Source organism: Fusarium redolens, assembly GCF_020744475.1.
Source record: "Fusarium redolens strain MPI-CAGE-AT-0023 chromosome Unknown BKA55scaffold_3, whole genome shotgun sequence".
NCBI lineage: Eukaryota > Fungi > Ascomycota > Sordariomycetes > Hypocreales > Nectriaceae > Fusarium > Fusarium redolens.
In genome coordinates this window covers 1,399,703-1,424,497 of record NW_025763666.1, presented here as the reverse complement: position 1 = coordinate 1,424,497, position 24,795 = coordinate 1,399,703, and the positions used below count along the sequence as shown (strand labels likewise).

General features: G+C 49.3%; 6 protein-coding genes across 6 annotated transcripts; 3 read left to right on the top strand and 3 right to left on the bottom strand.

Moving 5' to 3' along the window:
* Positions 1-87: 87 nt before the first annotated feature.
* On the bottom strand, positions 88-1,262 carry BKA55DRAFT_502955 (zinc-finger of the MIZ type in Nse subunit-domain-containing protein; the record flags this gene model as incomplete). Its single annotated transcript, XM_046186966.1, has 2 exons — positions 88-288; positions 339-1,262. The coding sequence occupies 2 exons, from the start codon at positions 1,260-1,262 to the stop codon at positions 88-90; spliced, it is 1,125 nt and encodes a 374-aa protein (XP_046053872.1).
* A 2,581-nt stretch (positions 1,263-3,843) lies between these two features.
* Positions 3,844-4,543, top strand: BKA55DRAFT_535084 (uncharacterized protein; the record flags this gene model as incomplete). The annotated part of the gene is made up of 3 exons (XM_046189666.1): positions 3,844-3,897; positions 3,950-4,084; positions 4,139-4,543. 3 exons carry the CDS (start codon positions 3,844-3,846, stop codon positions 4,541-4,543), a joined length of 594 nt encoding a protein of 197 aa, XP_046053871.1.
* A 1,405-nt stretch (positions 4,544-5,948) lies between these two features.
* Positions 5,949-9,877, bottom strand: BKA55DRAFT_685613 (uncharacterized protein; the record flags this gene model as incomplete). The annotated part of the gene is made up of 4 exons (XM_046198821.1): positions 5,949-6,079; positions 7,011-9,167; positions 9,218-9,612; positions 9,666-9,877. 4 exons carry the CDS (start codon positions 9,875-9,877, stop codon positions 5,949-5,951), a joined length of 2,895 nt encoding a protein of 964 aa, XP_046053870.1.
* An 812-nt stretch (positions 9,878-10,689) lies between these two features.
* Positions 10,690-11,742, top strand: BKA55DRAFT_590509 (nucleoside phosphorylase domain-containing protein; the record flags this gene model as incomplete). Its single annotated transcript, XM_046195104.1, has 3 exons — positions 10,690-10,717; positions 10,785-11,276; positions 11,339-11,742. 3 exons carry the CDS (start codon positions 10,690-10,692, stop codon positions 11,740-11,742), a joined length of 924 nt encoding a protein of 307 aa, XP_046053869.1.
* A 7,879-nt stretch (positions 11,743-19,621) lies between these two features.
* Positions 19,622-20,903, top strand: BKA55DRAFT_502665 (histidine-specific methyltransferase; the record flags this gene model as incomplete). The annotated part of the gene is made up of 3 exons (XM_046186945.1): positions 19,622-19,977; positions 20,017-20,714; positions 20,824-20,903. The coding sequence occupies 3 exons, from the start codon at positions 19,622-19,624 to the stop codon at positions 20,901-20,903; spliced, it is 1,134 nt and encodes a 377-aa protein (XP_046053868.1).
* Positions 20,904-20,958: 55 nt separating this feature from the next.
* BKA55DRAFT_718516 (fungal-specific transcription factor domain-containing protein) lies at positions 20,959-24,125 on the bottom strand (the record flags this gene model as incomplete). Its single annotated transcript, XM_046200946.1, has 7 exons — positions 20,959-21,249; positions 21,407-21,611; positions 21,798-22,408; positions 22,482-22,768; positions 22,838-23,509; positions 23,543-23,690; positions 23,871-24,125. The coding sequence occupies 7 exons, from the start codon at positions 24,123-24,125 to the stop codon at positions 21,073-21,075; spliced, it is 2,355 nt and encodes a 784-aa protein (XP_046053867.1). The 3' UTR covers positions 20,959-21,072.
* Between the last annotated feature and the right edge of the window lie 670 nt (positions 24,126-24,795).

Here is a 24,795-nt window from a genome sequence, read left to right as displayed (position 1 = left end):
GTTTCTATCAGGTCTAACACTGGCGGGGTATCATTTTTATCGTCTCTTCGTAGTGAACAAGCTCGCACGTTTAACCTAACACCGCGGTCATTCTCCTCTCTTCTCCCTCTTGAGCGATCTTCCGGGGGCGGCTTGTGAGCCTCTAACTCGAAGTTCGTCATCGCCGTCGCCGTCATCATCTTCATCCATCATTTCCTGCTGCTGCTGTGCCAGACGAACACGTTTGATACGGCGCGCCATGGCTTGGTCCTGGAAGAACTCATGGTCGAATCGCGCACGTGTGAATTTCTGTACACCACGTTAGTCAACAGTGCTTGGATGATGGAGAGTGAACCGACCTGTGAGCATCCCGCCTGCGGACATTGAGATTCTCCTCGCATGGGTAAATACTCGAGCAGGGCGGCCTTCTCGAATGTGTGTTTGCAGTTTCGGCTGGTGTAAGGATCTTTCATGGGCTGTAATGTCAAAGGACAGTTAATGCTCTTGACCTCGCGCTCAACAGCAATATCATCGTCGTCGTCTCCGCCCCCGGCACCCGCCCCTGAGACAGCTCCGCTCATGATAGGCTCGCCATCGGGAGTAAACCAGCGCGAGGCATCCGGGAGCGGAGGTCCCTCATCGCCAGCCATTGCGTCGTGCCACAGCTTTTTGAAGCCGGCGTAGTCGTTATTAAGAGCGTAACGCTGGTGGACGGACATTTTTGTATATTCGGTGTCTTTCTTCTGGCGCAGGACTTTGTAGGCTTCGAGTATGCTTGTTGCAGCCAGCGGCTCCTGCTCGTCGTCGTGCTCGCCTCGTTGGGCCTCCACTTGTCTTTGCTGAGTGGCTTCTGTACTAACCGTGTCATACAGATCGCTGAATATGACGTCTTCGTCTTCCAATTCGGCTCTTCGGTCAATCATATCACGAATAGCCTGTTCCGATGCCGCAGTCAACGTGTTAATGCGCTCCTCGAACTCGGGAAGATGAGCTTCAAGGCGTTGCTCTTCCTCAGATTTCTCTGTCCCCCTCTCCTCTCTTCTGACTTTTTGGCGGGCTAACTCCTCACGCTGTACGCGCAATCTTTCGTGTATATCGCTAACGCTAAAGCCAAGTAGACGGACAGATTCGTTGATTTGCTGTTGATATGCGACTATTGAGCGGGTGTTTGACAGGTCGTGCAACTTGCGACGAGCTGCGTCGGTGAGTGGACATGCTGGTGGTTCGTACTCAGGTAACTCTGTAGATGAATTGCCAGTGCGGTTGTTACCTCTTCGAGACATGTTGAAATCTTGATATGGCAGCTGTATAATCAATTGAAGATTGTATTGATGTTTAAGCTGTCAGTGAGTGGAGTGTAGTCTTTGTTAGCAACGTGACACGCGTTAATTGAAAGGAGTCGCGACTTGGGTGAGTGGGTCCGTCCGGAGCGTATCGCTTACCCTAGACCTCACCACTAGTTCCTTTATTTTGGAGTTTTATTGCTGTCACAAGCTGCTGTGTATCTGAGCAAGGCAGTCAAGGTACCTATTGTAAAAGTCTAAGCTGGCAGGCTAGTATACATTGTTGTGAAGAGGCTTTTGCTATTCTTTCCTAGCAAACCACAGACAGGTAAGGTAAATCACAGTAACGCTTGCACACCTATAATTCAACGTACCTTCTTCAATGCCCCATGTTATTACAACCTTTTGAAAGGCTGTGGTTTTGATTGGTAGGAGCCCAACGGCAGTGCTGCTTCACTGATATTGGAAGGGCATCTCGATGAGTTGGGTTTCACAAAGTCAAAGACGACAATGTGACATATTTTGCGAGCGAACCGAAGAGAGCAGGGGTCCAAACCAAGCGCCTGTCGATCTGGACAATGGTTGGAATCGATGTCAATCAGGGTCCCTCCCTCTGAAACCTGAAATCGCAGCGTCATTGATATTGCCCTGACAAAATGAAGGGGATACCGAGAATCAATTATCAGATATTGATAGCGAGTAGCCCTTCAAATGGCGATCAGTAATAGACAAATATAAATCACAACAATAGCGACCAATTGATGATAGACACAGCAATGCATCAACGTCAATTACAGCTTCAGAGGAGATGCTCACTACCCACTCAGCGTGACCGGTGACGATGGTAGAGGTCTAAACCCCCAGGGCCAGGCACGGTGTAATGGACATGGACATGGACATGACATGGCGCATTGCTCTTCTCCAACCACTCGATGCACTTTTCGATGTCTACAGTCTTTAGCGAAAACCGACCAGTGAGATCCTTGTCTCAGGCGTTTGTCTTCAATCGGAGACAAACGAAAATAGGGCGGGCGGGGAGACGGAAGCCTCCAATGTGCTTGTACTTGATCGCGGCAACCAAGGCTCGGTTCCACACATCGAAGCCTTAGCAAGCCATCGCGCCTCAACACGAAACAAACTCTTTCTCATATTGGACCTGTTCATCGTGCATCGGCTACAGCATCGATCATGCAAAAGACGGTTGCTCGTGAAATGGGCCAAGGCTCGTCAACTACGCATACACATACGCATATGTGTTGCTTATTAGCGAGGAGGGTCCAGATCAGTCGAGTCCAGGCCGGCAAATGTTGCTGTTGGCAGTTTGCTGGATCGGTAATCAGCATCGTCGATGCTCTAGGAAGTCATCGTGTTGGCGGGCAGACAAAAGCAACAACAAAAAACAACCCGGGAGCTATCAACATCTATTGCATCTGATAATCGATTTGAAACGCCAAGAAGAAACAAACAACAAACAAAAAATAACAATCTATAATAAATCCGAAAGATACTGAGAGACACTGTATTGGCTTCATTTACAATGAAAACTGCCAACGACGAGATAGTGAGTGTACACTCATTGCACCGATCCAGAGGCCTAGTTCAAAGTACTCAGCGATCTCAGCAGTACGTACCCTTACGTTTCACTAATCTGACAGGTCGATTCAAGACTAAAGTGGAGACCCTGGTCGATGAGTACCGATCTTGTGTCTGAAGACAGTTGCTGGCGATCTCTTCAACTGCTCGGGGACCATGAGAATCGAGCACTCTCAACCAATCGACTGAGCCCCTACGAATTGGGTTTCTTTACCCCTACCCATTCGTATTACGCATACACCTTGTTGAGTGATCCAGACCCCTCTTTCAATGCCATTCAACCACTGTTGGCTGTCTATCGAAGCAAATATGAGGCTGTATTGCAAGCCCCCGGGACGCAAGAAAAGGTACAAATTATGCTCAAATATAGCCATCGATACAAGAAAATGATTTCCTCATTCTCAGTCAAATACGCACTAGTTGACCCCGACAGCAGCCGCAGCAGTTCATCACCATAAACAGCACACTACAATATAAAGACTATACCCACACCAGATCGTCATCATCCACACCCCCAAAGCATCAGCCGTCTCTGTCAATTCGCCTTCAGGGTCCATCACGATTTGCATTCGCATTTGGAAACCTCTGAAAGCTCCGCCCGCACGGTTATTCCCTGACAAGTCTGACTCTCTTCTGGGGCCTCATCTGGGATAACTATCCAGCCGCATCCTGGACGCTCCACGAGTCCCTCCTCGCTTACCTGTCAGTTCATCCATCCCTCAAACTTACATCCTATCCGCTTCCAGCTTTTCTATCCGACTGATACCTGACGACTCCAACATATTGCAACGCTGCTGACTGACTCCGTCATACCTGACCGCGTTTATTCTGGTGCTACCTTAGCTGCGGACACAGGGGCCTGGGCCTATATATCACCTTACTCATATCTCCTGTTATCCTCGACATGACAGCTTCCATGCGTACCATCTCTGCAACACTACCTCTGGGGTTTCCATCATCACGCTCACCCTCTCCTCACTGTTCAGCCATGGCGTCCAAGACAGTTTCAGCTATGAATCCCTGGGAGGTCAATGCTCTAAATGTAGGTTTTTAAAGTGATCTTCTTTCAAAGCGGCACCCATTGACTTTCATAGTACGAGTTTCCTCAAGAGGGTTCCTTCAACGTTGACGGCACAGTAAACTCTGCAGGTACCTGGCGCCGAGTTCAAGATCCCGTCATCTACCCTGGTCTCTACGCTCCCAGTGGTATCGACATCATGTCCATCTTGGTGAGTCGACTTACACCGCACTACTCTGCCCACAGGTCACTAACAAAGAACCAGTTCCGTGTCATGGGCCGACCAAACCCTCAAGTTGTTCTTGGTCCAGTGGACTGTTCTGTCGCTCTTGTCGTGTGCGATATGGGCCAGGCCGATGCCCCTGTTATCTATGTTTCTGACTCTTTCTCCGAACTCACTGGATACATGGCTCGTGAGGTTCTTGGCCGAAATTGCCGCTTCCTCCAAGCACCGCCAGGACAAGAACGGGCCCTCGACAGGAAGGGTTCGGACAAGGTCGCTTCACACCGCATGCGTCAGGCCGTCTATGCTGGAAGGGAGATCCAGATCCCCGTCACCAACTACAAGAAATACGGCCAGCCGTTTAACAACCTACTCACCATAATCCCCGTTCCTGTCGATGAAACTGGCCGCCGTTACTGTATCGGCTTCCTGAGCGAGATGGATTGAGTTGTCAAGCCAACCACCATCCTGCAGCATTTGACAACGCTCCCGACGACGATTTGACAACACGGATTGATAGTCTCAACCGCTTAACTACCGGCGACGCGATCTATACAACGCCGCGCAACGAAAGCAGGGGCTCTCCCTGTCATGAAATCCCATAACGACACCAACTCCTTACATCTATCGGCATACAAACCTGGTCTACCAGCTGTCTCCGACATTCTTGTCCGAATTGCACTCACTCCAGACACTTTTTTGGTCTTGGAGTGCTCACCCAGTTCCGGTATCTCTCTGCTTCAAGGCATTTATGAAAGATTCAGGATACCCTCCGCATTAGCATACTACTTCTTTTCAGTCAACACATTTACGGCTCCTTATTTCGGAAGCACTTTAAGGTGTTCAGGTCTTTTCACTAGAACAAATGGTTAAGCGTTGTTATTTTGTTCCCTATGTCTTGGTCTTTTCTTATCATAGTTTGATGATTTACGCCCCCATGTAAGACTTTTGGATTTTTAGATTTCATTTGCTGGAAATCAAGCTCGGGCTTGTATAGTACAGCAGCGTGGGTCAGGAAGAGACAGTTTTGTTTGTTATTAAAAAATGCTTTGAGGCACGAGCATACCCTGTTAGGCGCTTGAGGAGTACACATACATTTGATTTGATTTGTTTGGCTTAGTGGGTTCTTGATGTGATGGGCCAGGCAAGATGGTCACGAGGGCCTGAGTCTGAGGTGTGTGGAATCACGACGAATTGCAGTAAAAGACAGTATCGAGGGATGTTGTGGATGATCTGTCAGCCATATCAGATCATGGAAACACATACAATAAACATTCTGAACCAACAGGATTTCCTTTTCAGCCGGCATTTGTCTATGATTGTCCCATATCAACCGACAATCCTTGTCTCGATCTCCAGGCCTCCCTGTCATGCCACAAGATCGAGCCAAGGGTTTGACAGGTCAAATCAACACTGTACTTTTACTGTACACTGATGCCCAAAAACCCAAAAATCAAGTCAGGGAATAGCAAAATGGGTCTCCGACGTTTCCTGTCACTGCCAAACTTGGTAAAGGCGCAAATAAAATTTCGTGTCAGAACTTGGCGATTGCTTCAACGACTTGATCAAGAGAGGGTCAGAGGTATCAGCTCAAGAGAGAACTTGATGATTTTACTAATAAATATATTCAATGTAAACTCCAGTTAGTGGATACCGCTACGTGGTGTCGATGATCTAAGCCTACCAAGGAAACTTTTTTCAGAGACTGACAGAGAGCCGTCGTGTAAGTGCGTTGGCTATACCCTGACTGGACCCTTGTGTAAACAACGGGCTTCTGAAGCCAGATCCCATATATTGTCTTTGTTCATTGGTCGTTGTTCAAAGCATAGCTTGAGATGCGGGTTTCACTACACTACGGGGCTTCCTGACAGGCTTTAACAAAGGTGTATTTGAAACACATGTCCCATGCGTTGCCTATGAAGCCGCCAGTGTCGGGATTTTGATATGGGGGACGCTCCAAAGAGTCAGGCTCTGGGGGTCTGTCTACGTTTACCAAAGGGTGGGACGGTGCTTAGCTGAGGGTCATAACTTCGGGAACTTCTGATCTTGCAGAGACATTAAGCCAACTCAGGGTCTTTCTGTCATTCTCCGCTTGCCGTCGCTTTGAGGGCAAATAGGGAGGACCGATTAGTTAAAGAGTGATTTTATAAGAACTTTTAACTGGATAGTGTATATTATACCCATTGGGACAGGCCAGAGGTCATTAGCACGAATCAAAAGATACTCGTTCCGTGTAGAATATAGGCTAGATGCCCTTCGATACTCGTACCGGTAGGAATAGCACTTGACGTAGAAACTCCAGGGATTCTCGACTGCTCAGATAATGAATGTCCTTAGCCTAGAAAGCTTTTCACATTGGAAGGCAAATGCTGCCTATCCAAGCGTGAACAGTTTGATATTTTCTTGATAGCCCAAAGGCTTCTGTTGTCGCCGATCATGACTGGATGGGGATATGTGTTGTTACCTCTGAACCATGCTTAATGTTCTGTGTAATACTTATCCAACATGACTAGAAAGCAACGAATCAAGAGCTTTACTTTTGTTGATAATAAACTATGTGAAGTTCAAGCCCAGATATCCCTGACAAGCACAACTTTTACATATTTGTCCAAACTCCAGCCGTATGTAATAATCAGAAACTCAGCCAAAAACCCCATCCCTCGAGTTAAACTCCCTTCTGATTGAGAAGTTTCACAAATGCCAAAGTCTCAACTACCCTTTTGTCCAGACACCCTGCGCTATGCTAGCCTCCATACCATGTAATAAGTCTCACATGTTTTCCATAAAAATTGCCTAGGCATTCATGCCATAAAATCATCTTCAATACTACCTCGTCCACTTGGTTGGTTGAGATCAATTCTGCCAGCTCCGTCCACAATGTCAGTAGTCTCCTGTTCGCCCGGTGCAGACGTACTCGAGCGGACCTGCACCTTGACTTCGCCTTGGATACCATCAACTCTTATTGTCGACACGGTGGTACCGCCAGGAGCAGGTCGAAGGTTTGGTGGTGGTGAGAGGTTGACAAGTTCACGGAAGAAGTTATTGGCAGCTTCACAGCCGTCCAGCAGCCACTTGAGACAAATCGTCACTCGCTCCTTGGCATACGGGTTGTGGTCATCGTAGGCGCAGCAGTTCAGAAGAGGCACAATTCCGTTATACTTTACCATCTGCATCTGCACATCAGGGTTTCCAGGGCTGCTCTGACCTTGAGGTGGTTGTAAGAGAGTGGCTATAATGGTAAAGATTTGCCCTTTGATTCCGGACCAGGGGAACTTGTGCGCTGGCTCCTGCATGGGAGGCGGTGGCGGTGACGGGGGATGTCCATCATCTGCTGCAGCGTATGGTCGCTCAACCATAGGGTTGCCGTCATTATCATTTCGGGGTGATCGCTTGGGGATTTCGATAAGAGGCTTCTTGGGCACTCCAGCCTCCAATCCAGTCAAGATCGTGATAAGATCGTAGATAGCCTCCCACTCGATCAGTTTCGCCCGAGTGTCCAGCATCTCGGCAACGGTCGTGAGAAAGTCGAGGTACTGGGCCAGGCCATCCTTGGCACGTTCCATATCCCAGCTATCCACGGGGAACTCGGATGGGTCGCAGTTCTCTTCCCGAATTTGAGCTTGAAGATGCATGAGAGCGGCACATTCGGGGACAATGCGGCTTCGGAAGAAACTCAAGAAGAAATGAACAAGCTTGATGTCACGGGTATTGTCCTTGGCCTCCTGAGAAGCTGAGTTGTTTATTCGAGCTCTGAACATGTGGTTGACAAGTCGTAGAAGGACTGTCTGAGCGGGCGAGATGATATCCTTCGGAATACGCAGTGAGTTCCAAGCATATGGAATCAAGGCGCTGTGATGAAGGGCTTCCACAATCTGAGTCGTGACCTGGAAGATGAGTGACTGCTCATCCTTCTCCCAGACCGCAATGAAGACTAGCATCTCTCTAAGGAGACTCTTTCCGCAGTCAAGAGCCAGGAACATGCGACATCGGGTCTTCTGAAGATTCTCGCCTGCTCGAGTCAACCCTGAACCGGCGTTGTCCAAAATGCATGACTTGACAATCATGTGCAGAGCCTCGATCTGTTTGGGATCCAAAATGTTGGGCACTTCTGTTAGCAGGCCGGTCAGTGGTCCCTCTCCATAGGATTCGTCATCATCGGCGTCTTCTTCGTCCATAATATCCTCCACGTAGTCGTGAGCATACTCATGATCATGATCATGATGGTGATGGTGGTGATGATCGTGATCGTGGTCATGGTCATGGTCGTGATCACATTGGCATACACACTCATGGTCATCTTCGTGGTCGTGGTCATGGTCGTGGTGATGATCATGGCCATGGTTACACTCGTGGTGATGATCATGGTGATGATCGTGATGGTGCTCATGCTCATGCTCATGTTCATGCTCATGATCGTCGTGTTCACAGTGATGGCAATGCTCGTGTTCCGAGAGCTCTTCCTCCTCAACAACACCCGGTGGCGGAGAGTGGTCTGTTCCACAAGAGTGAGCGTATCGATGCACGAGGTTATTGCGGCAATGTTCCAAGCGGCTCTGAGCAAATTCCACAGATGGCATCAGGACGAGCCATTCTTCATAATTTGGATCGCGGGCGTTCAGCCACCAGGTATCAACTTCTCTCGAGACGCGCCCATATGCACGGTCTTGTTCGAATTTATCCGTCTCATCAGGCTTCCATACTGGGTTGATCTTCTCCTCGGTATTGGCAACATCTCCAGGAACATCCACAGAGCCATCTGGAAGCCAGTTCCAAGCCAGTGGTCGAATCGGAGCGAGGTTGCCGGGCGGTTTTGAGGCTTGGTTCTGGGCGTAATCTTTAAGCAGCTTCCTGGCAGTGTCGCATAGCTTGGAGTTCCTATCGAGCCAGTGCTGGACCTGTCGCTTTGCCACGTCTGGCCGGAAGCCTGAACCATCGCCTAGACTCTCCTCGGGGCCCGAAAGCGCACCGTCATCATCAAATAGAACATCAAACCAGAAAGACATCTTGTTCCTGTCGTGTTTGGCCGTCCAGTTGTGGGCTTGCTGTAACGATGTTACCAGCAGCTTTTTGTCTAGGTTGTTTGTTAGTTTACCAGTATGTTTCGGCATCACGGATACCTACATAGTTCTGTGACATCACCGAGCTTTAATCTCTGGTTCTCATCAAGAATCTCTCCGTCGTAGCCCTTACTCGTTACGTTGACACAGAGAATGATTGTCTGATAGACCATTTGATCAAAGTGAACCGCCGCGCAGATGTCTTGCGGCACTTCGGGCTCAGCATTCACGAGAAGATTCCTCGCAATATGCATAAGCTTGATGAGAGTGGCTATGTCCTCCTTAATTGTCGCATGGTTCATAACAATCAAGGCAGTGCTCTCCTGAGGAGTGACGCCCTTCTCCGGATCGTTGAGGCTCGACAGCGGCCCTACAGATCGTGTGGTGAGGCTGGGTATGGCAGCAGCAAAAATTCTTGTGAGCCAGATCCAGATCGCCACATTTCTTGAGATGGCTTCGCTGCACGCTCGTTAGTGATGAGATTCGCGTAGAATACGGAGGCTGAGACTTACCGAGCCTTGCGTATTGTATGTGTTTTTTCTAATGTTTTTGTGATCATGGAGCTGACTTTGGCTGCTGTCTGAGGACCCATGGGAGGAGACTGAGTGTAGTGGCCTTCAAGACAGACGAGGGCGGCAGCGAAGCATCGCTCCTCGATGGTTTCATCAGGACCATTCTCATGAGCCTCGTTCAGCAGATTTGCGTTGTCGGGAAGTCGCGTCATTTTATCATTTCTCGTCATGACATCCATATACAGTCGTTGATAGTCGATGTGATAAGTACGTATGTAGCGTTGTGGCTGTATTTGGTGGGTGAGGTTCTGGTGGGCTAAATTTTGGCGGAGCTAGGTCGGAAAATTTTGGCCGGCTTGGTCAGCATAAGAAAGAGGATGAGGAAGGCAAATAAATGTGAGACTACGAATTTTGAGGCTGCATTTAAGTTTTTTTAGATTAACAGAAAAAGATAGAGAAGACCCAGCTCCATCGTCAAATTATAAATGTTTTCGATGGGTCAATGTCGAGAAAGTGAAATATTAACTGAGTGTGAAAGATAACTCAACCCCGCCAAACCAATGGTAACACAGGCCTCTTGAAGGAACAAAACACCAACACAGCAGATCTAGCAAAGACAGATTCATGAAAACGCAAACTACTCTATCGAAGTACTGTTGATTCACCCTGGGACGCCTTTTCGGAACGACCTTTGTTGGCTGATCCCAAGACGATGCAGTGACTGGTCAAGTATTTACAGAATACAGAGTACTATGAGGTGACAATCAATCTCATGCCAAAGATTTGATTGATATCTTCAAATGTGCCAACCAATGGCAGAGCTCCCAAGGGTCCACGACCCCTCCATCCCACCGCTGTCCAAGCACGTAAGCTTGGTCATGGCGGCGGGGTAGTTCCAAGTTGCGCTGGCTGAGGACTAGACAAGACGCGGCAGATATTTCTTCGCGACGACGATAACCTCCCCTTCTCATCGACGTTCCAAGTCTTTGCTCCAACTACTTAATCTCGGTTTCAATTCGTCAATATGAGTGACCTCCCCACTACTTTCGACAGTGCGTAGACTATCCGTCCGTATCTATCAATAGAGGCGCAATACTGATTCTCACCTCACCCTCATAGAGCCTGTCCATATCGCCGTGATTGGCGGTACTGGTCTCGGCCAACTCGAAGGCTTCGAACCCGTCGCTGCTCTCAACCCCATTACACCTTGGGGACCCCCGGCCTCGCCGATTCAGATCCTCTCCCACAAGGGTGGCTACGTCGCTTTCCTTGCTCGACATGGTATCCACCATCAGTTTGCTCCTCACGAGGTCCCGAATCGCGCAAACATCGCTGCTCTACGACATATCGGTGTTAGATCCGTCATTGCCTTCTCCGCCGTCGGCTCCTTGCAAGAGGAGATCAAGCCTATGGACTTTGTAGTCCCGGACCAGGTCATTGATCGCACAAAAGGTGTCCGTCCCTTTACCTTCTTTGAGGGTGGTGTAGTTGGACATGTTGGCTTTGCCGACCCTTTCGATGCAGGTCTTGCCAAGGTGGTCAAGGCTTGTGCAGCTCATATGGAGGGTGACGGCGTCGTCTTGCACGAGAAGGGCACAGTCATTGTAATGGGTAAGAACCCAGTTGAAGAAGAATTGCCAACCTACCTGAGTATCATCTGACAAACAATATAGAGGGGCCGCAGTTCTCAACTCGCGCCGAGTCGAACATGTATCGATCCTGGGGAGGATCTGTTATCAACATGTCGACCCTTCCTGAAGCCAAGCTTGCCCGCGAGGCCGAGCTGGCCTACCAGGTGATTGCTATGGCTACCGACTATGATTGCTGGCACTCGTTTGAGGATGTTAATGTCGAGCTGGTCATCAAGTACATGAAGGCTAACAACGAAAATGCCAAGCGACTCGTAGCGGGTGTCTTGGATCGACTTGCTGAACTCGAGAATAGCGACCTGGTCCAAGCTACGCACTGGGCTGGTGCCTCTCAAGGAGCTGTCAAGTTCATGACCAAGCCAGCTGGTCGTGATCCCGAGGCTATGAAGAAGGTTGAGTACCTTTTCCCTGGCTTCTGGGAGGAATAGTACCTAGTTAAAAGCAGAAAGAGACGGATATTCAAGGGCGAACCAAAGTACACCAGGACACATAGGCTTTTGTTGTGATAGAGGCGTTATTGTAAAGCGGCGGAACAATCATTGGCCATCGATATGAGTTTGAAACCCATGCATCTGCTTGCTTGTTGATGAAATAATTAGAATCATGAACTCGTCGATGGACGCAAAGGTCCAATGGAGGTCAGAATAACGTGAGCTATCGAGATCACAGGCCCCAATTGCTGTTGATCAGAGCTTTCTGATAGGACGGTAAAGTTTGTTCACGACGTCACCAGGCCACGACTCAATAGTCAATGGGTGTTGAATGACCCCTGATCCCTGACAAGGGTTCGTTGATGCATCGTCCACACCCGAGGCTCATGGCTGAAGATGGCTTTTTTTGTGGCAGTCGATTTCTGGTGTCACTCTTTGATGTCGTGTTTTCTCTTTTGTTTCCTCCCAGGCCCTGCATATGCCCGTTGATGTGGCAAAAGCGGCTCTTACGTAGTTTGTCTGGCCCACTACGTCGCATGCATTGATGATTCTCCTGCCTGGCGTTTTTGCCGTGAAGCATTGAGGCCCGAACATTGGCATGCCGTACTGTAAGAACAACTCAGGATATGAGCTGTAAAGTTCTCGGGACCACAATTACTAAGTTTTCAAGCCTTCCTGTGCCTCGTATCCATGTTCGCGAATCACAAATCGGCAACGGCCCGCCTTTCAAAGGCAGATGTCTGCCAGGGTCCTTGTCAAATACTACCTGACATTTCTTGCAGCTCACATTAGTCTTGCAGCACGGATGGTCGCTGTACAAACTCCATGAAGATGTCCTGTTATAACAGAAGATCTTCACGCTGTCAACCCTCCCTGGACACCTCTTGAGTGTTGATGACAACCTTGTACTTAGTGATGCAATAATTGGGTGTCCCGCTTGAATAATAATTTAATCGTCTTACCTGCGTACGCGGTGTTGTGTACAGATATGGCCGAATCCAGGTACTTTGCACAGCGACACGGGCTTAGCTGTCACCACACCCTCTTTGCTGCGCGTCCTTTAAACGCAGACGCCGCTCGACTGCATCTTGAAAAAGGTTCGATCAACAAGATTCTTCTCGGCCGGGACACTGGCATATCCTGTGGCAGCGCATGCAATGCTGATTCCGACTCCGCGATCTCTGGAGTTCATGTCGTCTCGGTTGTTTTCTCTTTTGTACTGGCCTTTTACGCTCTAGGTTTGTTCGCTGAGGAATCGAGTAAGGTATTCCGAATATCAGAGCATCTCAACAAGGTATCGAAACCAAGCCCGAACGCGTATCCAGATAACGCTGTCCTTAGGCTGAATTGAACTACTCTATAACAGGTGGTTCTAGTGAGACATCTTCACTTACAATGGTGCGATATGTGAGTTGTTTGGCTGATCGAGACAATATGAATCAGCAAAAAGCGAGTCCACATTGAATACATGCTCCAGCATACCCAGGTATTCGTTAGAATCAACTTCCTCGTTGTAAAAGTGAACATTCTATCGTCCGTTATCAAAGACTTCGTGCCCGGCTTGCACCTCCTGAGACCCATTCATGGTAGGCGGAGCCGATAGCCTCGAAAGGCTGGCTGAGAGTAGGGTAGGAGAAGCCACCCCTAAGCGTGGAGTTGACGAAGAAGATCAGCCGGACTTGCAGGCCGACCCGAAATACGCCGGTCTCCGTGTTGACAGGTCCGGGGTGCGACAGATTCCGCCCACGTCGACTCCGTGGTCACGGCGGAAGCACAGGCGTTTCGGCGCGGGATAGCGGATCATTTGAAACTAGTAAGATCCAAGTTTGGCAATGCTTGAGAGCTGCAAAAGGCTTCGCACGCTAGCAATGGATTGAGTCTTGACTGATGGATGGCTCAAGGTATCAAGTCATTCCCGGAGCACTACCAGGAGAGAGTTCAAATCACAGCATAGAGACTATCCGTAATATGCAGAAAGACAGCCGAAATGAACCAACTCCCCATTTTCTCCACAGAAATCACCACGGTATGCGATATTTGCTTTTGTGTCGTGTGCCTTTTTCAGCTGTTGTGTCGACCAGTATTATCGCTCAACCAACCCCTTCGCCAGATCCCGAGTTCTAAGACACGAAAAAGGTTGACCAGCTGAATGCTCTTGAATATTTTCGTCTCAATGCTGACATGACTCTAGACAGGACGATGGCTTGACATGAGAGAACTGTCTCCGTGAAAAGCAGAATGGCGGCGGAGCCATGACTATACCTTGACTCGCGTGTACACAGAACACTGCACTGTTATGCGTCTAATTCTTGGCTCCAGCTTGGCTATCACTGACTCAATAATGCGTCGTTCCTCACCTAAGCCTTAGAGCTGCGTTACCAAGCGCTGTCAAAGCATGGGCCCGCAAAGATTATGATCTTGTGTGGATTTCCATCTACCGGTCTCGCAGGAGAATATGAGCTTGATGTGTATTGCAGTAGCTGCGACGCCAGTGAACGAAAACCTCCTTTCTGCAAACGGCTGGCTCTCCGTGAAGACTTGATATCCACGCTCTCTTCTCCTCAGGTCAATTGCGGTGTGTTTTGTGAAGCATTTGAGGTCTCGACAGCTCCAGACTCTGACGTACAACATACGCACGGATATAGCAGCTGAGTTAATGATCGACGGGCGTCAACATGCGTCTCTTCCCGAGTGGGCATTAGTAGTTGATCCCACGTGGCATGTGACAGACTGGAAGAAGCAAGAAGAAGGAATATCAAGGCTCATGAAGACAGAAAACACGCAAGTCGTTGTCGGCTGTAAGACAAGCTAGGGTACGGCGGAGCATTTGGATACAATAATAACGTCTCTGAAGGACCAACGTGCAGGGGACTTGCGAGGCTAATAAGCGATAGTGCCGTGGCTTGCTTGTCAAGTATCCTCGAGTACTGAAAAAACCATTGCACTGTGATGATGCTGGCTTCTCATTTGTCCATCATAACTGACAGAACTGCATCGCTAAAGCCCGCGAGGTTCAACAAAGGCGGGCGGGTTGTTTTCCGGTCGAATGGCAGCGTAAGCGAGCCGGCAATAGTGTTATACCTGGTAGTTGTAAGGTTGCGCAAGGATGGAAGGTTAATAAATGTCTTGGATCTCGGATCACGCTTAAGTCAACCGCGGCCTCGTAATTGGCCTCGGCTAGCGATTCAGCAAGCACAATCAACTCCTCCTGCTGTTTCCGTGTTAGGTCCTTTTGGAAGATGACTGTGAAATGAAGTCTTGGCGTCCAACATATCACACAGAGTATCATGACATGACATTACATTACATTGCATCGGATATTACATTGGACATTAACCGTGCCGCGTCTTGTCATGTCTTGTTTGTTGAGTAGTTAAAGAGCTCAAAGACAAGGATCACCTGATATGACCAGCAATCGTCACCACTAACAAATTGATTTTCAGCGGTAATCAGGAAAAGGAAAGATTAATTGCTCGCTACTCCACATGCCGTGGGATGAATTGTGGTTCTCTTCAAGATTGTTTGCTTTTTTGAGGCTCTCGCAATATGACAGCTTCAACTTGGACGACGTGAGCTCTCTATAGTGAGAAGAACTTGGCAGACAAAAGTGCGTTGAGTTGTAAGTCCCAAAATGCATGGAATTGACCAGTTTGTTGAGCATTGTAACATTCCCATCTCAATTAGGGCTATCGGTGATTTCATAGCTTGTGGTTTGTGGTTTGTGTTGTGTGTTGTGTGTCCTGTGCGTGCGTTGTGTGCTATTCCCCCTGTCCATGCCCTGGTTTCTCGCTTGACCGTCGCGTTACCGTCCAATAAAGACCTTGTCCACATTCAAAAGGCAACTATTGACGTGACAGCACGGATTGGCGTCCTCAAGGACATCGCATAAGATGGTATTGTTGGTGAAAAGCAGTGATTAAGAACAAACCAACTATAGGTAGCTCTTACCAGCACGTTGGGAGTGGCAAATCAATGAAGGCCTGGGGACACCCACAACCTTTCGGCCCTGAAGTCCGGTAGAGTCTAGAGAGAACACCTGTGCAGGGAGACAACACCATTAGAGAGGATCCTGTTGTGTTACCACACCTCACCAGCCCCCAAAACAGGGTGACAAACCCCAATCGCGATCTATCGGGCTGCTTACTGGCTAGACACAGCCCAGGATGTGATGTAAGTGAGCATCCAGAACACCCTGTCTTCTGTCCGGAGCATATCGCCTTCAAATCTGCAGAAGGTATCATTTTGGTCGCTTTCAAAGACTAACAAGCACTACCAAGTGGATCTTATATTCCTGGACTTCCAGTCAAACTCTCAGAGCCCAAGCAGGAGTGACTAATTTCTTGTGCTATAGCAAAATCTGGTGTTGCTATAAGGCTGTGAGAACGGTGATATGGTTGTGAACGACCCTCCATCACTACAGAAGGGTGTGTGTGCCCGCATAGGGAAACCTGTCGATCGAAATGTTTAAGTCCACCCCGCTTACATAGGTAGGGAGGTGTTCTCTTAGTATGTATTACCAATAGCGTTCATCATCATGCAAGGCTATATCCTGTCATCGGACGTGATCGAGCTCTCGTCAGAGGCAGTGCATACTGACCAATTTGCGCTATCTTGCAGTTTTAGGCGGCAACTATACCCGGTTGATAACAAGCAAGTTGAGCCTTTCCACCATGAGCTGGGTCTGAAAGCGAAGGTGTCTGAATTGAGTTCGTCAGTCCGCGCCTAAGATCATAGAGGGGTGGCATCCAATGCTTATAACGTCACTAATCGAAACCCATGGTGATAGTTGAACCTCTATTGTGGAACCCTGCGCTGTTAATTGAGTTGAAGCCGAATCCATATGGCTCTGGAATAGTCAGCCATGGGAATAGAAACATGATGACGAAAACCAGAGCAGGAGGATCTCAGGATGCAAGACTGTTGTGAAGTAAACAACTGATAGCTGACGAATATCGCCGGCCGCGCAAGCCGCGTTGCCAGACGTCGGCGTGTCGTACATAGAATCCATTCGAGCATTAATGTCGTCTTTCTATAGGAAATGCCTTGCCATTGAGATTCAATGATTCCAGAGGCCCCAATTAAGTCTGGGCGGACCGCGGGAAGAAAAGGAAACCATTTTAGCACCACGGGAGTTCCCTTCCTTGCCCTTAGTTGAAGTCTACCTTGGCCAAGACTTACGTACATGCAAACGAGCCCCATCAAGAACGTTGAAGCTTGAGTTTGATGCTCGAGGCGGCCTCAGGGTCCAGAGTCCACCATGTTCAAGACTGAGCTTCAGAGTTCCGCACATCTTATAAAAACCGGGGGTATATCGCCAGGTACTGGAAGCCCTCCAGCTCAGAGTTTGGTCCAGGTTGGTTTAGTTTAGTGCCAGTTTAGTGCAATCGAACCCTTGCAATAGCGGCGGGCTATTTTTCTGCATCTCACTCTTGCAGCACACCTCCCTCCACTTCAGGACGAACCACATTGGATCAGAGAAGGGGCCTGGATACATGGTACTTACTTGACGAATCTCGACTGGACACTCCGAAACAAACATCTTCCTATACAGGGATCTCTAGCAGAATCCATCTGAACTCCAACTCTGTCAAACTTTTCAACCGCATTGCTTCGTTGCACGTATGCCTAGTAGCAACTGCAGCAGCTGGACAGGTACGCAATCTTCCCCACCGCCTCCATATCACAGGCCATCGAGAGATGCAACAATGATCTGTGCCGCGGTAGAATGGGGCATAATTGGGGCCGAGCCTGGTCAAGCAGCCGGAGAGCATGCTCTTTCCAATGATGAATCAACAGGCGGTCAAGGTGTTGAGATTTAACCGTGGGACAACGACAATGGCATGCTCCATCTTCGGAAAGACTCGCCTTTGTTGCTCGAGATTCGCAGCAGGACCCCAGGCGATTTTCACCAAGGGCTCTAAATAGAACAGCTGAGGGTGTCAGGAACCGCCGTTGAGATAGCACTGGGGATCAATAACGCCATTGTACTACCCACAGAATCAAATCATCACGCTCTCAGTCCAAGAAGGGGAATGACTAGAAGCTTTGTAACCAATGGAGTCCGACCTCAACCACGCTATCTTCCCATCTGTCACGCTCATGCTGCACTCTAGCTTGAGCGGGATCCGTCTCAAACCATGACGTGCATCTGCTTGCCTCCCACCGTTCAGGGCTGGTCAGATTGGGGGTGAACAAAGTGCCCTGCCCTACCCTGCCCTTTAGCGCAGCCACCTTGCCTGAGAATAACTTCAAGGCTCTCCCTTCTCTGCGCCAAGGTGACCAGTCATCTGTTCAAAACCTGCCACCAACTCCACCTGACTTTCCACAGACCATAGCAAACGAGGCATGGAGGGGAAAATAGCGCCCGGCACGGCTATAACGGGTGAAGGCGGGTCTGTGGGGATAAAGATGGGTCGTTCAGATTCCTGAGAGCAACTCATCTCATTATTGGATTGATCCATATCATCACGTTGAAGAAGTCAAGATGTGCTGGTGCCTTGAAGCCTGCCGCGAGTTGGCTTGTGCTGTGTTTTACGAGTTTTGCAACACAACCTCGAGCAATTGTGGAGGGGACCTGGACACAGGCCATAGGCCCCAAATGCCTAAATGGGCTATTGTTTCTCACCACATCCTGGAGCTTCATTAGCGTGTTCTGCAGGGGCATGGACTGCCTTGGTACCGTAGCATGTGGTTAAAGCCGAAGCTGAAGTATCTATATGAGTGCAAGAGGTGAGCTCAGTTTCATATCAGTCGAAACATGACACTTGTAAGACTAATACGAGAGCGAGACACGTGAAACAAGGCAAACAACACTATAGATTGATTGTCAGTACCAAGAAGAAAAAGAAAAGGTAGCAGGCAGTTCCAAACTGCGAAAACAAGGGTCTTGATATCTTCCCCAGCACATACCGGAACCCCATGTCTTATGGTGGGGAGGTCAATGTCGAAGCATGAGAATGTCACCCTCCACGCTCTCGCCCTAATGTAGGATGAACCACTTCTGGACATGGCCAAGATCCATCCCATTTTATTCTACCACCTTACGCACGCAAACACACTCCAAGTGCTGGGGTATAGCTATGGGTATGGGCGTGTTATCCAGCAGCAGCAGCAGACCAGCTGCATTGCCTATGCACTGCACTGGTACTGACGTTGAGCTGTCAAAACGGCACCACAGAAAGAAAAAAAAAAGAAAAAAAGAAAAAGAATCAGACATTGCGCTGCTTTGTTTTAACAGACAGGATCCACGCTGCCACAACGGCAATTCCCTCTCTTTTTGCTTGAATCGCCTCGAATCAGATCGACTCAAATCATATCACGGCCCTTGCTAGGTAGTCCAGTGCCTGACTGCCTGCCTCGTTTGCTCTCACACATTCCTATCGTCTGCGGCCCTTCTTCGAATCATCCCTGGGCGGTTGTCTCCATTGAGCAGTGACAGCCGGTAGCAGTGGCCGGTGTCTGCCAGTAACTTGACAGCGGTAGTAATCACAATAACGGCCTTCTCACATCTGTTTGCCGGGTATAAAATCGGGAAGCGCGTGCCCTGAATCGCAATCTCTTTCTGCTTCACTCGCTAGCATCGAGGTTGTTGTAGACGATCTCAACCGCCAATACCTTTTTCAAACCTTTTTTTTTTTTTTTTGAATACAACACTGCCATATCGTGCCGTGTCCTGACGTTCCACAGCACGCGCTTCTTTTTTTTTTTTTTTTTTTTTTGAATCTTCGTAAGTGGTATTGTTGACCCTGAGTCGTGGAACTGTTTGTGCGTACTGGGCCCTGTTAACCTTGAAGTACAGTCACACACTCCTCCAATTTTGCATAACGACATTGGAAAAACGAATACTTGGATTGATTGATGTTCTTCGATTGCTATGATGGACCCCAAGAATGATGCTCCTGCCCATGGAGCCGTAGTCGATATCGGTGGTAGCAACATGTATGATGGTGTTGGCAAGCGATTGCAAGAGGCCCTCACGGCCCCGTACTCTCCAACCTCCAAGCCCACGCTGCCTGACGAATTACTGTACGACGATGTCGGATTGCCGATCTGGAATCAGATCATCTTCACCCCTGAGTTTTATCAGACTCATGACGAGATTGCCTTGTTTGATAAGCATGGCGCCGACGTTGCTGCGCGATGCCCAGCTGGTGTCACAATTATCGATCTAGGAGCTGGGTTAGTTCATCCTCTATTGCCCCGCACTCTGCCCACCCTCAATGAGTGGTGGCTGTAAGCTTACCCTGTCCATACTAACACGGCTCCGTCCAGTGACACTCGCAAGGTTGGCCACCTTCTCGCTGCCTTTGAAAAGGGCAAAGTTCCCGCCAAGTACCTCGCATTGGACATCTCCAGATCGTCGCTGAACCACAATGTCAAATACCTCGTGGAGCAGCGCCCGAGCCCTGAATCTTCAGTGACCTGTGCTGGTATCTGGGGTACCTTTGGCGATGGCATGAGCTATATCCAAAAGATCTCGACACCCCGTCTCTTCCTCTCGCTAGGTTCGGTTCTCTGCAACGATCCTTGGCCTGAAGCACTCGCTCACCTGAAGTTCTGGGCCGATGCCCTGCGACCTGACGACTTGCTTCTGATTGGAATGGACGGTCACACCCTTCCCGGTAACAAGGAGAAGATCTGGAACGCCTACCACTCTTGCGACGACCTCTACCACAAGTTCTTCTTGAATGGCTTCAAGCATGCCAATCGCCTGGCAGGTGAGGAATGGTTTCGGGAGGAGGACTGGGAACTCCTCGCGCAATTGGAGGACGAGCCCACTACTCGTCATCGGTTCTTTTTCCGGGCCAAGAATGATGTGAAGCTTAAGAAGATGAGCCGCACCATCCAGAAAGGCGAGGAGTTCGACTGGTTCGATTCTCACAAGTACGGCGAAGATAACGTCCGCCTCATGTGCTATAAGGCGGGGCTGAGCGTAATCGATGTCTGGCAGGCCCCAGGATCGGAGTTCCGTAGGTTCCCTCCTATTAACATCCCCTGGCGACTTCTTTTTTTTCTTCTTCTTCCTTTTTTTCTCTCTCTTTTTTTCTTTTACGATTTTCATACTGATATTGTTTTCAGGACAATATCTCGTTCGCCGTAAAGACAGCAAGGACCAGCGAGACGACGCCGACAGTGCCGTTTCGGGAGTCAGTTATTAATCTGTCTCCGCGGCTGGCCGCTACCATCACATCTAATTCCTAAAAGAATTTTCACCAAAAGGCGGGCAACTATTGCTGAGAATATCTGCGAACAGTACCTTTTACGAGTAAGGAAGGTATTGTAATCCCAAAATGGATGGACAGATCAAAGTTTGTTCGTTGCGTTCCGTCAGGTTAGGCACAGGGTTTCCTCTTCTTCATCGAGGACCTTTGCAACAAGGTGTTCCCACCAAGGGTACCTCTTACCGATAGCTTTGGGGAGAGCAGTTGGATCTGATTGGATTTGTACTTCTTTGTCAATCCATTTCCAGATGCGCAAAAGCGCATCGTACAAGGGGGGGACGCTCTGAGGTAATAGGTAATTAGCTCCTAATTCTGCAACTAGAGTAATGTTGGATGCAGTAGACCTGGGCAAGGGCAGAACCAGCCTGCGGCTTGCCATAGATTACTAAAAAATGGGAGGTTTGCGTTTCTCTTTTTTTCTTCTTTTTTTTTGCACTTACACTGCGAACTGGCGTTTGAACCACTTGTTCGAACCAACCCATTGAAACTTCCTTGTGTATAGGTTCAGTAGCGAGTAAGCCCAGAAAAAACACTGGTAACAAAGGTGCTTGAGCTGTAAAGTGAGACCCCGATGTAGGCATAATTCGTATGCAACGGGCAAGATCATCAAGATTGGTAAGAACTTCCGGGTGGTTTCGAGGCAGCCTAGAGGTTCAGTCAGCGAGCGCTCTTGCCACTGTCGTTAAGTTGAGTGTTGGGCCGGCAGAGAGGGAGGGAGTAAGTCGAGCTGTTGCAAAATCAACGCTCGTTATCCCAATGGATCTCCGACTTCTTCCTGTTTGTCCACTTCGCTCCCTCCTCCTTTTCTTCCCCGTCATCACACATTCGTACCTCAGAAGACGACATTGATAATAAATTATTGCGGCGATCCTCCATGCCTCAGCTGTAACCTCCGTCATGATTTGATTCGAATCGATTATCACATCATCTGCTTTGTCGCGCACCCAGTCTATCGTTGGAGGGTACTTTCGAGCCAGCTCCCAGTCTTTGCCTTCACGACTCCATTGGCGCATTTCCGATAGTTCGCGCAAGAGAAATCTTGCCGTGATTGGGACGATGGTAGATTCGGGCTCTTGCTGCAATCGGCCTGCACAGTACGTTACTTGGCTCATAAGATGCAACAGTTTCTTTGAAAAGCCACATCCACCATGGATCTCAAACATATCCTTCTCTGTTCCATAAAGGAGCCAGCTGAACCTGCCTGCTTCAGCCTCGGGGTTAAAAGTCTCTGGTGATGGAAGGGCCATCATCGGTTGAGCGAGAATCACTGCCCGACCAACGATGATAGATTGAGAGATGCGAAGTTCGTTGTACTGGACGTTGTTGTTTTTCCAGTAGCGAGCACCGGGATCTGTTGCCTGCAGAAAGTACTCGCCCTGCCTGAATCCTTCCAGCCATCGTGGGTTGTATGGCTTCTTGAGTCGTCGTTCAGTGAGGACAATCTAAATACCAGTTAGATCTCTTCACAACGACGAAGGCGCAGGATGACCAATACTGCAGCGAGATTATACATACATCCTGCATTGAAAGAAGCACGGCCATGGTGATGACCTCCTGCCCTTTACCGTTTTCCCTGCTTTCGGGTGCGTTGAGGAGTGTGCTGAAATATTGATCCGCCGTGACATATCGCTGATTGATCCGCTGTCGGATGCGCTCATCCGGTATATAATCATAGATGTAGACGCCGGCAAGACTCTGAATAGCGTGGAGAATGCCTTCGTTCTTATGCATCGGCGCCAGATCCTTCAACCACAGGTTTGTGTTGCTGAGCACACTCCTTCCTGGACACCAGTTCTTAATATCTACCGAGTGGTGAGCAAACGCTTGTTCAAGGTCCACAACGCTGGTAAGCAGGTTTCTAGCAGACTTACAAAACTCAAATAATCGTCTGTCGATATGATCCATCTTTGCTTGGAATCCGAACTGAGGGGGCAGCATTTTCGGGTCACCCGATACCAAAATTTGTGAAGTGTCTTGAAGGGAAACTGGAGAACCTGCCATCAATATCGGCGACGAAGCACTTCCCCATCCTCCCTCTAGGTCCATGGGTGAAATAGTCCCATTTGGCGCGGAAGACATGGCAGGCACAGGGTTAACCAGAGTTATTATGGTTGGATTGCGATCGAGAGTGTGTGATCGCGTTACGTTGGGCGTTATGTCCTCAACGTCATCCTCTGATGGGGGTGGTACAGGGCCAGACGGTCGTCTCGATGGAGCTCGCGAAGGCCAGTTGAATTTGACATACCCGTTCACCTGTCCATTCTCAGGGCGAATAAACCGAGGAAAGGCAGACACAATCAGTCGGTCTTCATTTGCAGTGAACGGACTTGCAACGAGCCCGTCTACTGGTGCCACGCCTCTCTTCTTTGAGTCTTGCGGTTCAACAGCTCGTTCTGGAAGAGCGTCGTGCACCGCAGGCAAGAGGCGAGGGAGTCGCTGGGCCTGAGAGCGAGGTGGCTCAGGTTGAGGTTCTGGTTGAGGTGCTGTGGCTACCTGAAGATTCAACACAGGCTGGGGTGCTGCATGGAACGTCAGCGAACGGACTTGATAGTCTACCATGGCATGGTCGGGTCAACGGGTAGTTCTGATCTTCTCGGCTGGAATTGGAACAAAGTCGGGAACATGATGGATGAAAGATGGATTCTCAGTCGGATTGTGCAACGGGGTGAGGGTGGGAGTAAGAGCGGGGTGGGTGGGTGCAACATGTTCTCTCTCATCTCCTTCCTGCTCATGGTTACACCTCTCTTATCAAAGACCCATCTGACTTCAAGATCCTCCACAGGGATTTGACAGGGACAACGGGTCAGAGTTAGGATCTGAAGAGTTTCCCAGAAGGCCGAGCCATAAGGAAAGGTGGGTGAGGTGAGGTAGATGGGGACATGGAGTGAGTGACAACAGGTTCACTTCCTTACCTGTAAAAGCTGGGGCCCACGAATTGCCAAGGTCCTCCGGAAGGTTGAATAGGACCTCTGAGGGGGACGACAATTCCGTTGTCATGGGCCATGTATTGTCGAACAATGGGACATCAGTAACCAGGGGCTCGTTAACGGTGTCGGAGGTCCTGATGCTGGATGTGGCTGTATTCAGTGGAATCGCATCGTCTTGTTGCGCGTACTTGACGCGCTTCACCGGACGGACTGATTCTGGTGAACTTTCCATTTGGACGGCTCGCTGCTTTCGAGACAGGGAACGCCGGGGCGACTCCGATGGGCCGTGCTACAGTTAATGGGAGAGATGAGAGAACAAGACCTTACAGTACAGTCGTTTCGGAGTCGGCCGGATCAGAACACCACGGAAGGCCAGCGGCAGCGGGCGGCGGTAACGGGAAGCGATGTCAGACGTTTGATGATCAGAGCCGCCGGGCCCCAGGGGCGACGCACAACCGTTGCGGCGCGTCGAATTGAGAGCCTATTGATGAGATACCAGTAGAGTGGTTCGCTTCAAGGCAAAGAACCACGCCTACTGAGAGTGGGTTTTTGGAGTGTGAACCACCGGGATAGCGGGGGCGAAAGGAGACAACAAGAAGCGAAGAGGAAACAGTTCAACCGAGGGACCAGCAGAGGGGTGTTAAAGCAAAGTCAAGAAGACCGTAAGGTCATGGCGTGAGGTGAGTCTGGGGAGAGTACCTGCATTAAAAGGGACGTTGACCAGGTGCTACTCTCTGCCTCTCTAGAAACAGTTTGGACTTTTAACTAAAGAGATGTCTAGGAGCTGTTAGAAACATTAAGGTCAATGGTTGGATCGCAGGCCTCCCCACCTGGAACCTGACGAGCTTAAAGCCCTTAACACAAGGGAAGAGAGGGCTTCTCCAATAGCTAGCAGGACGCCG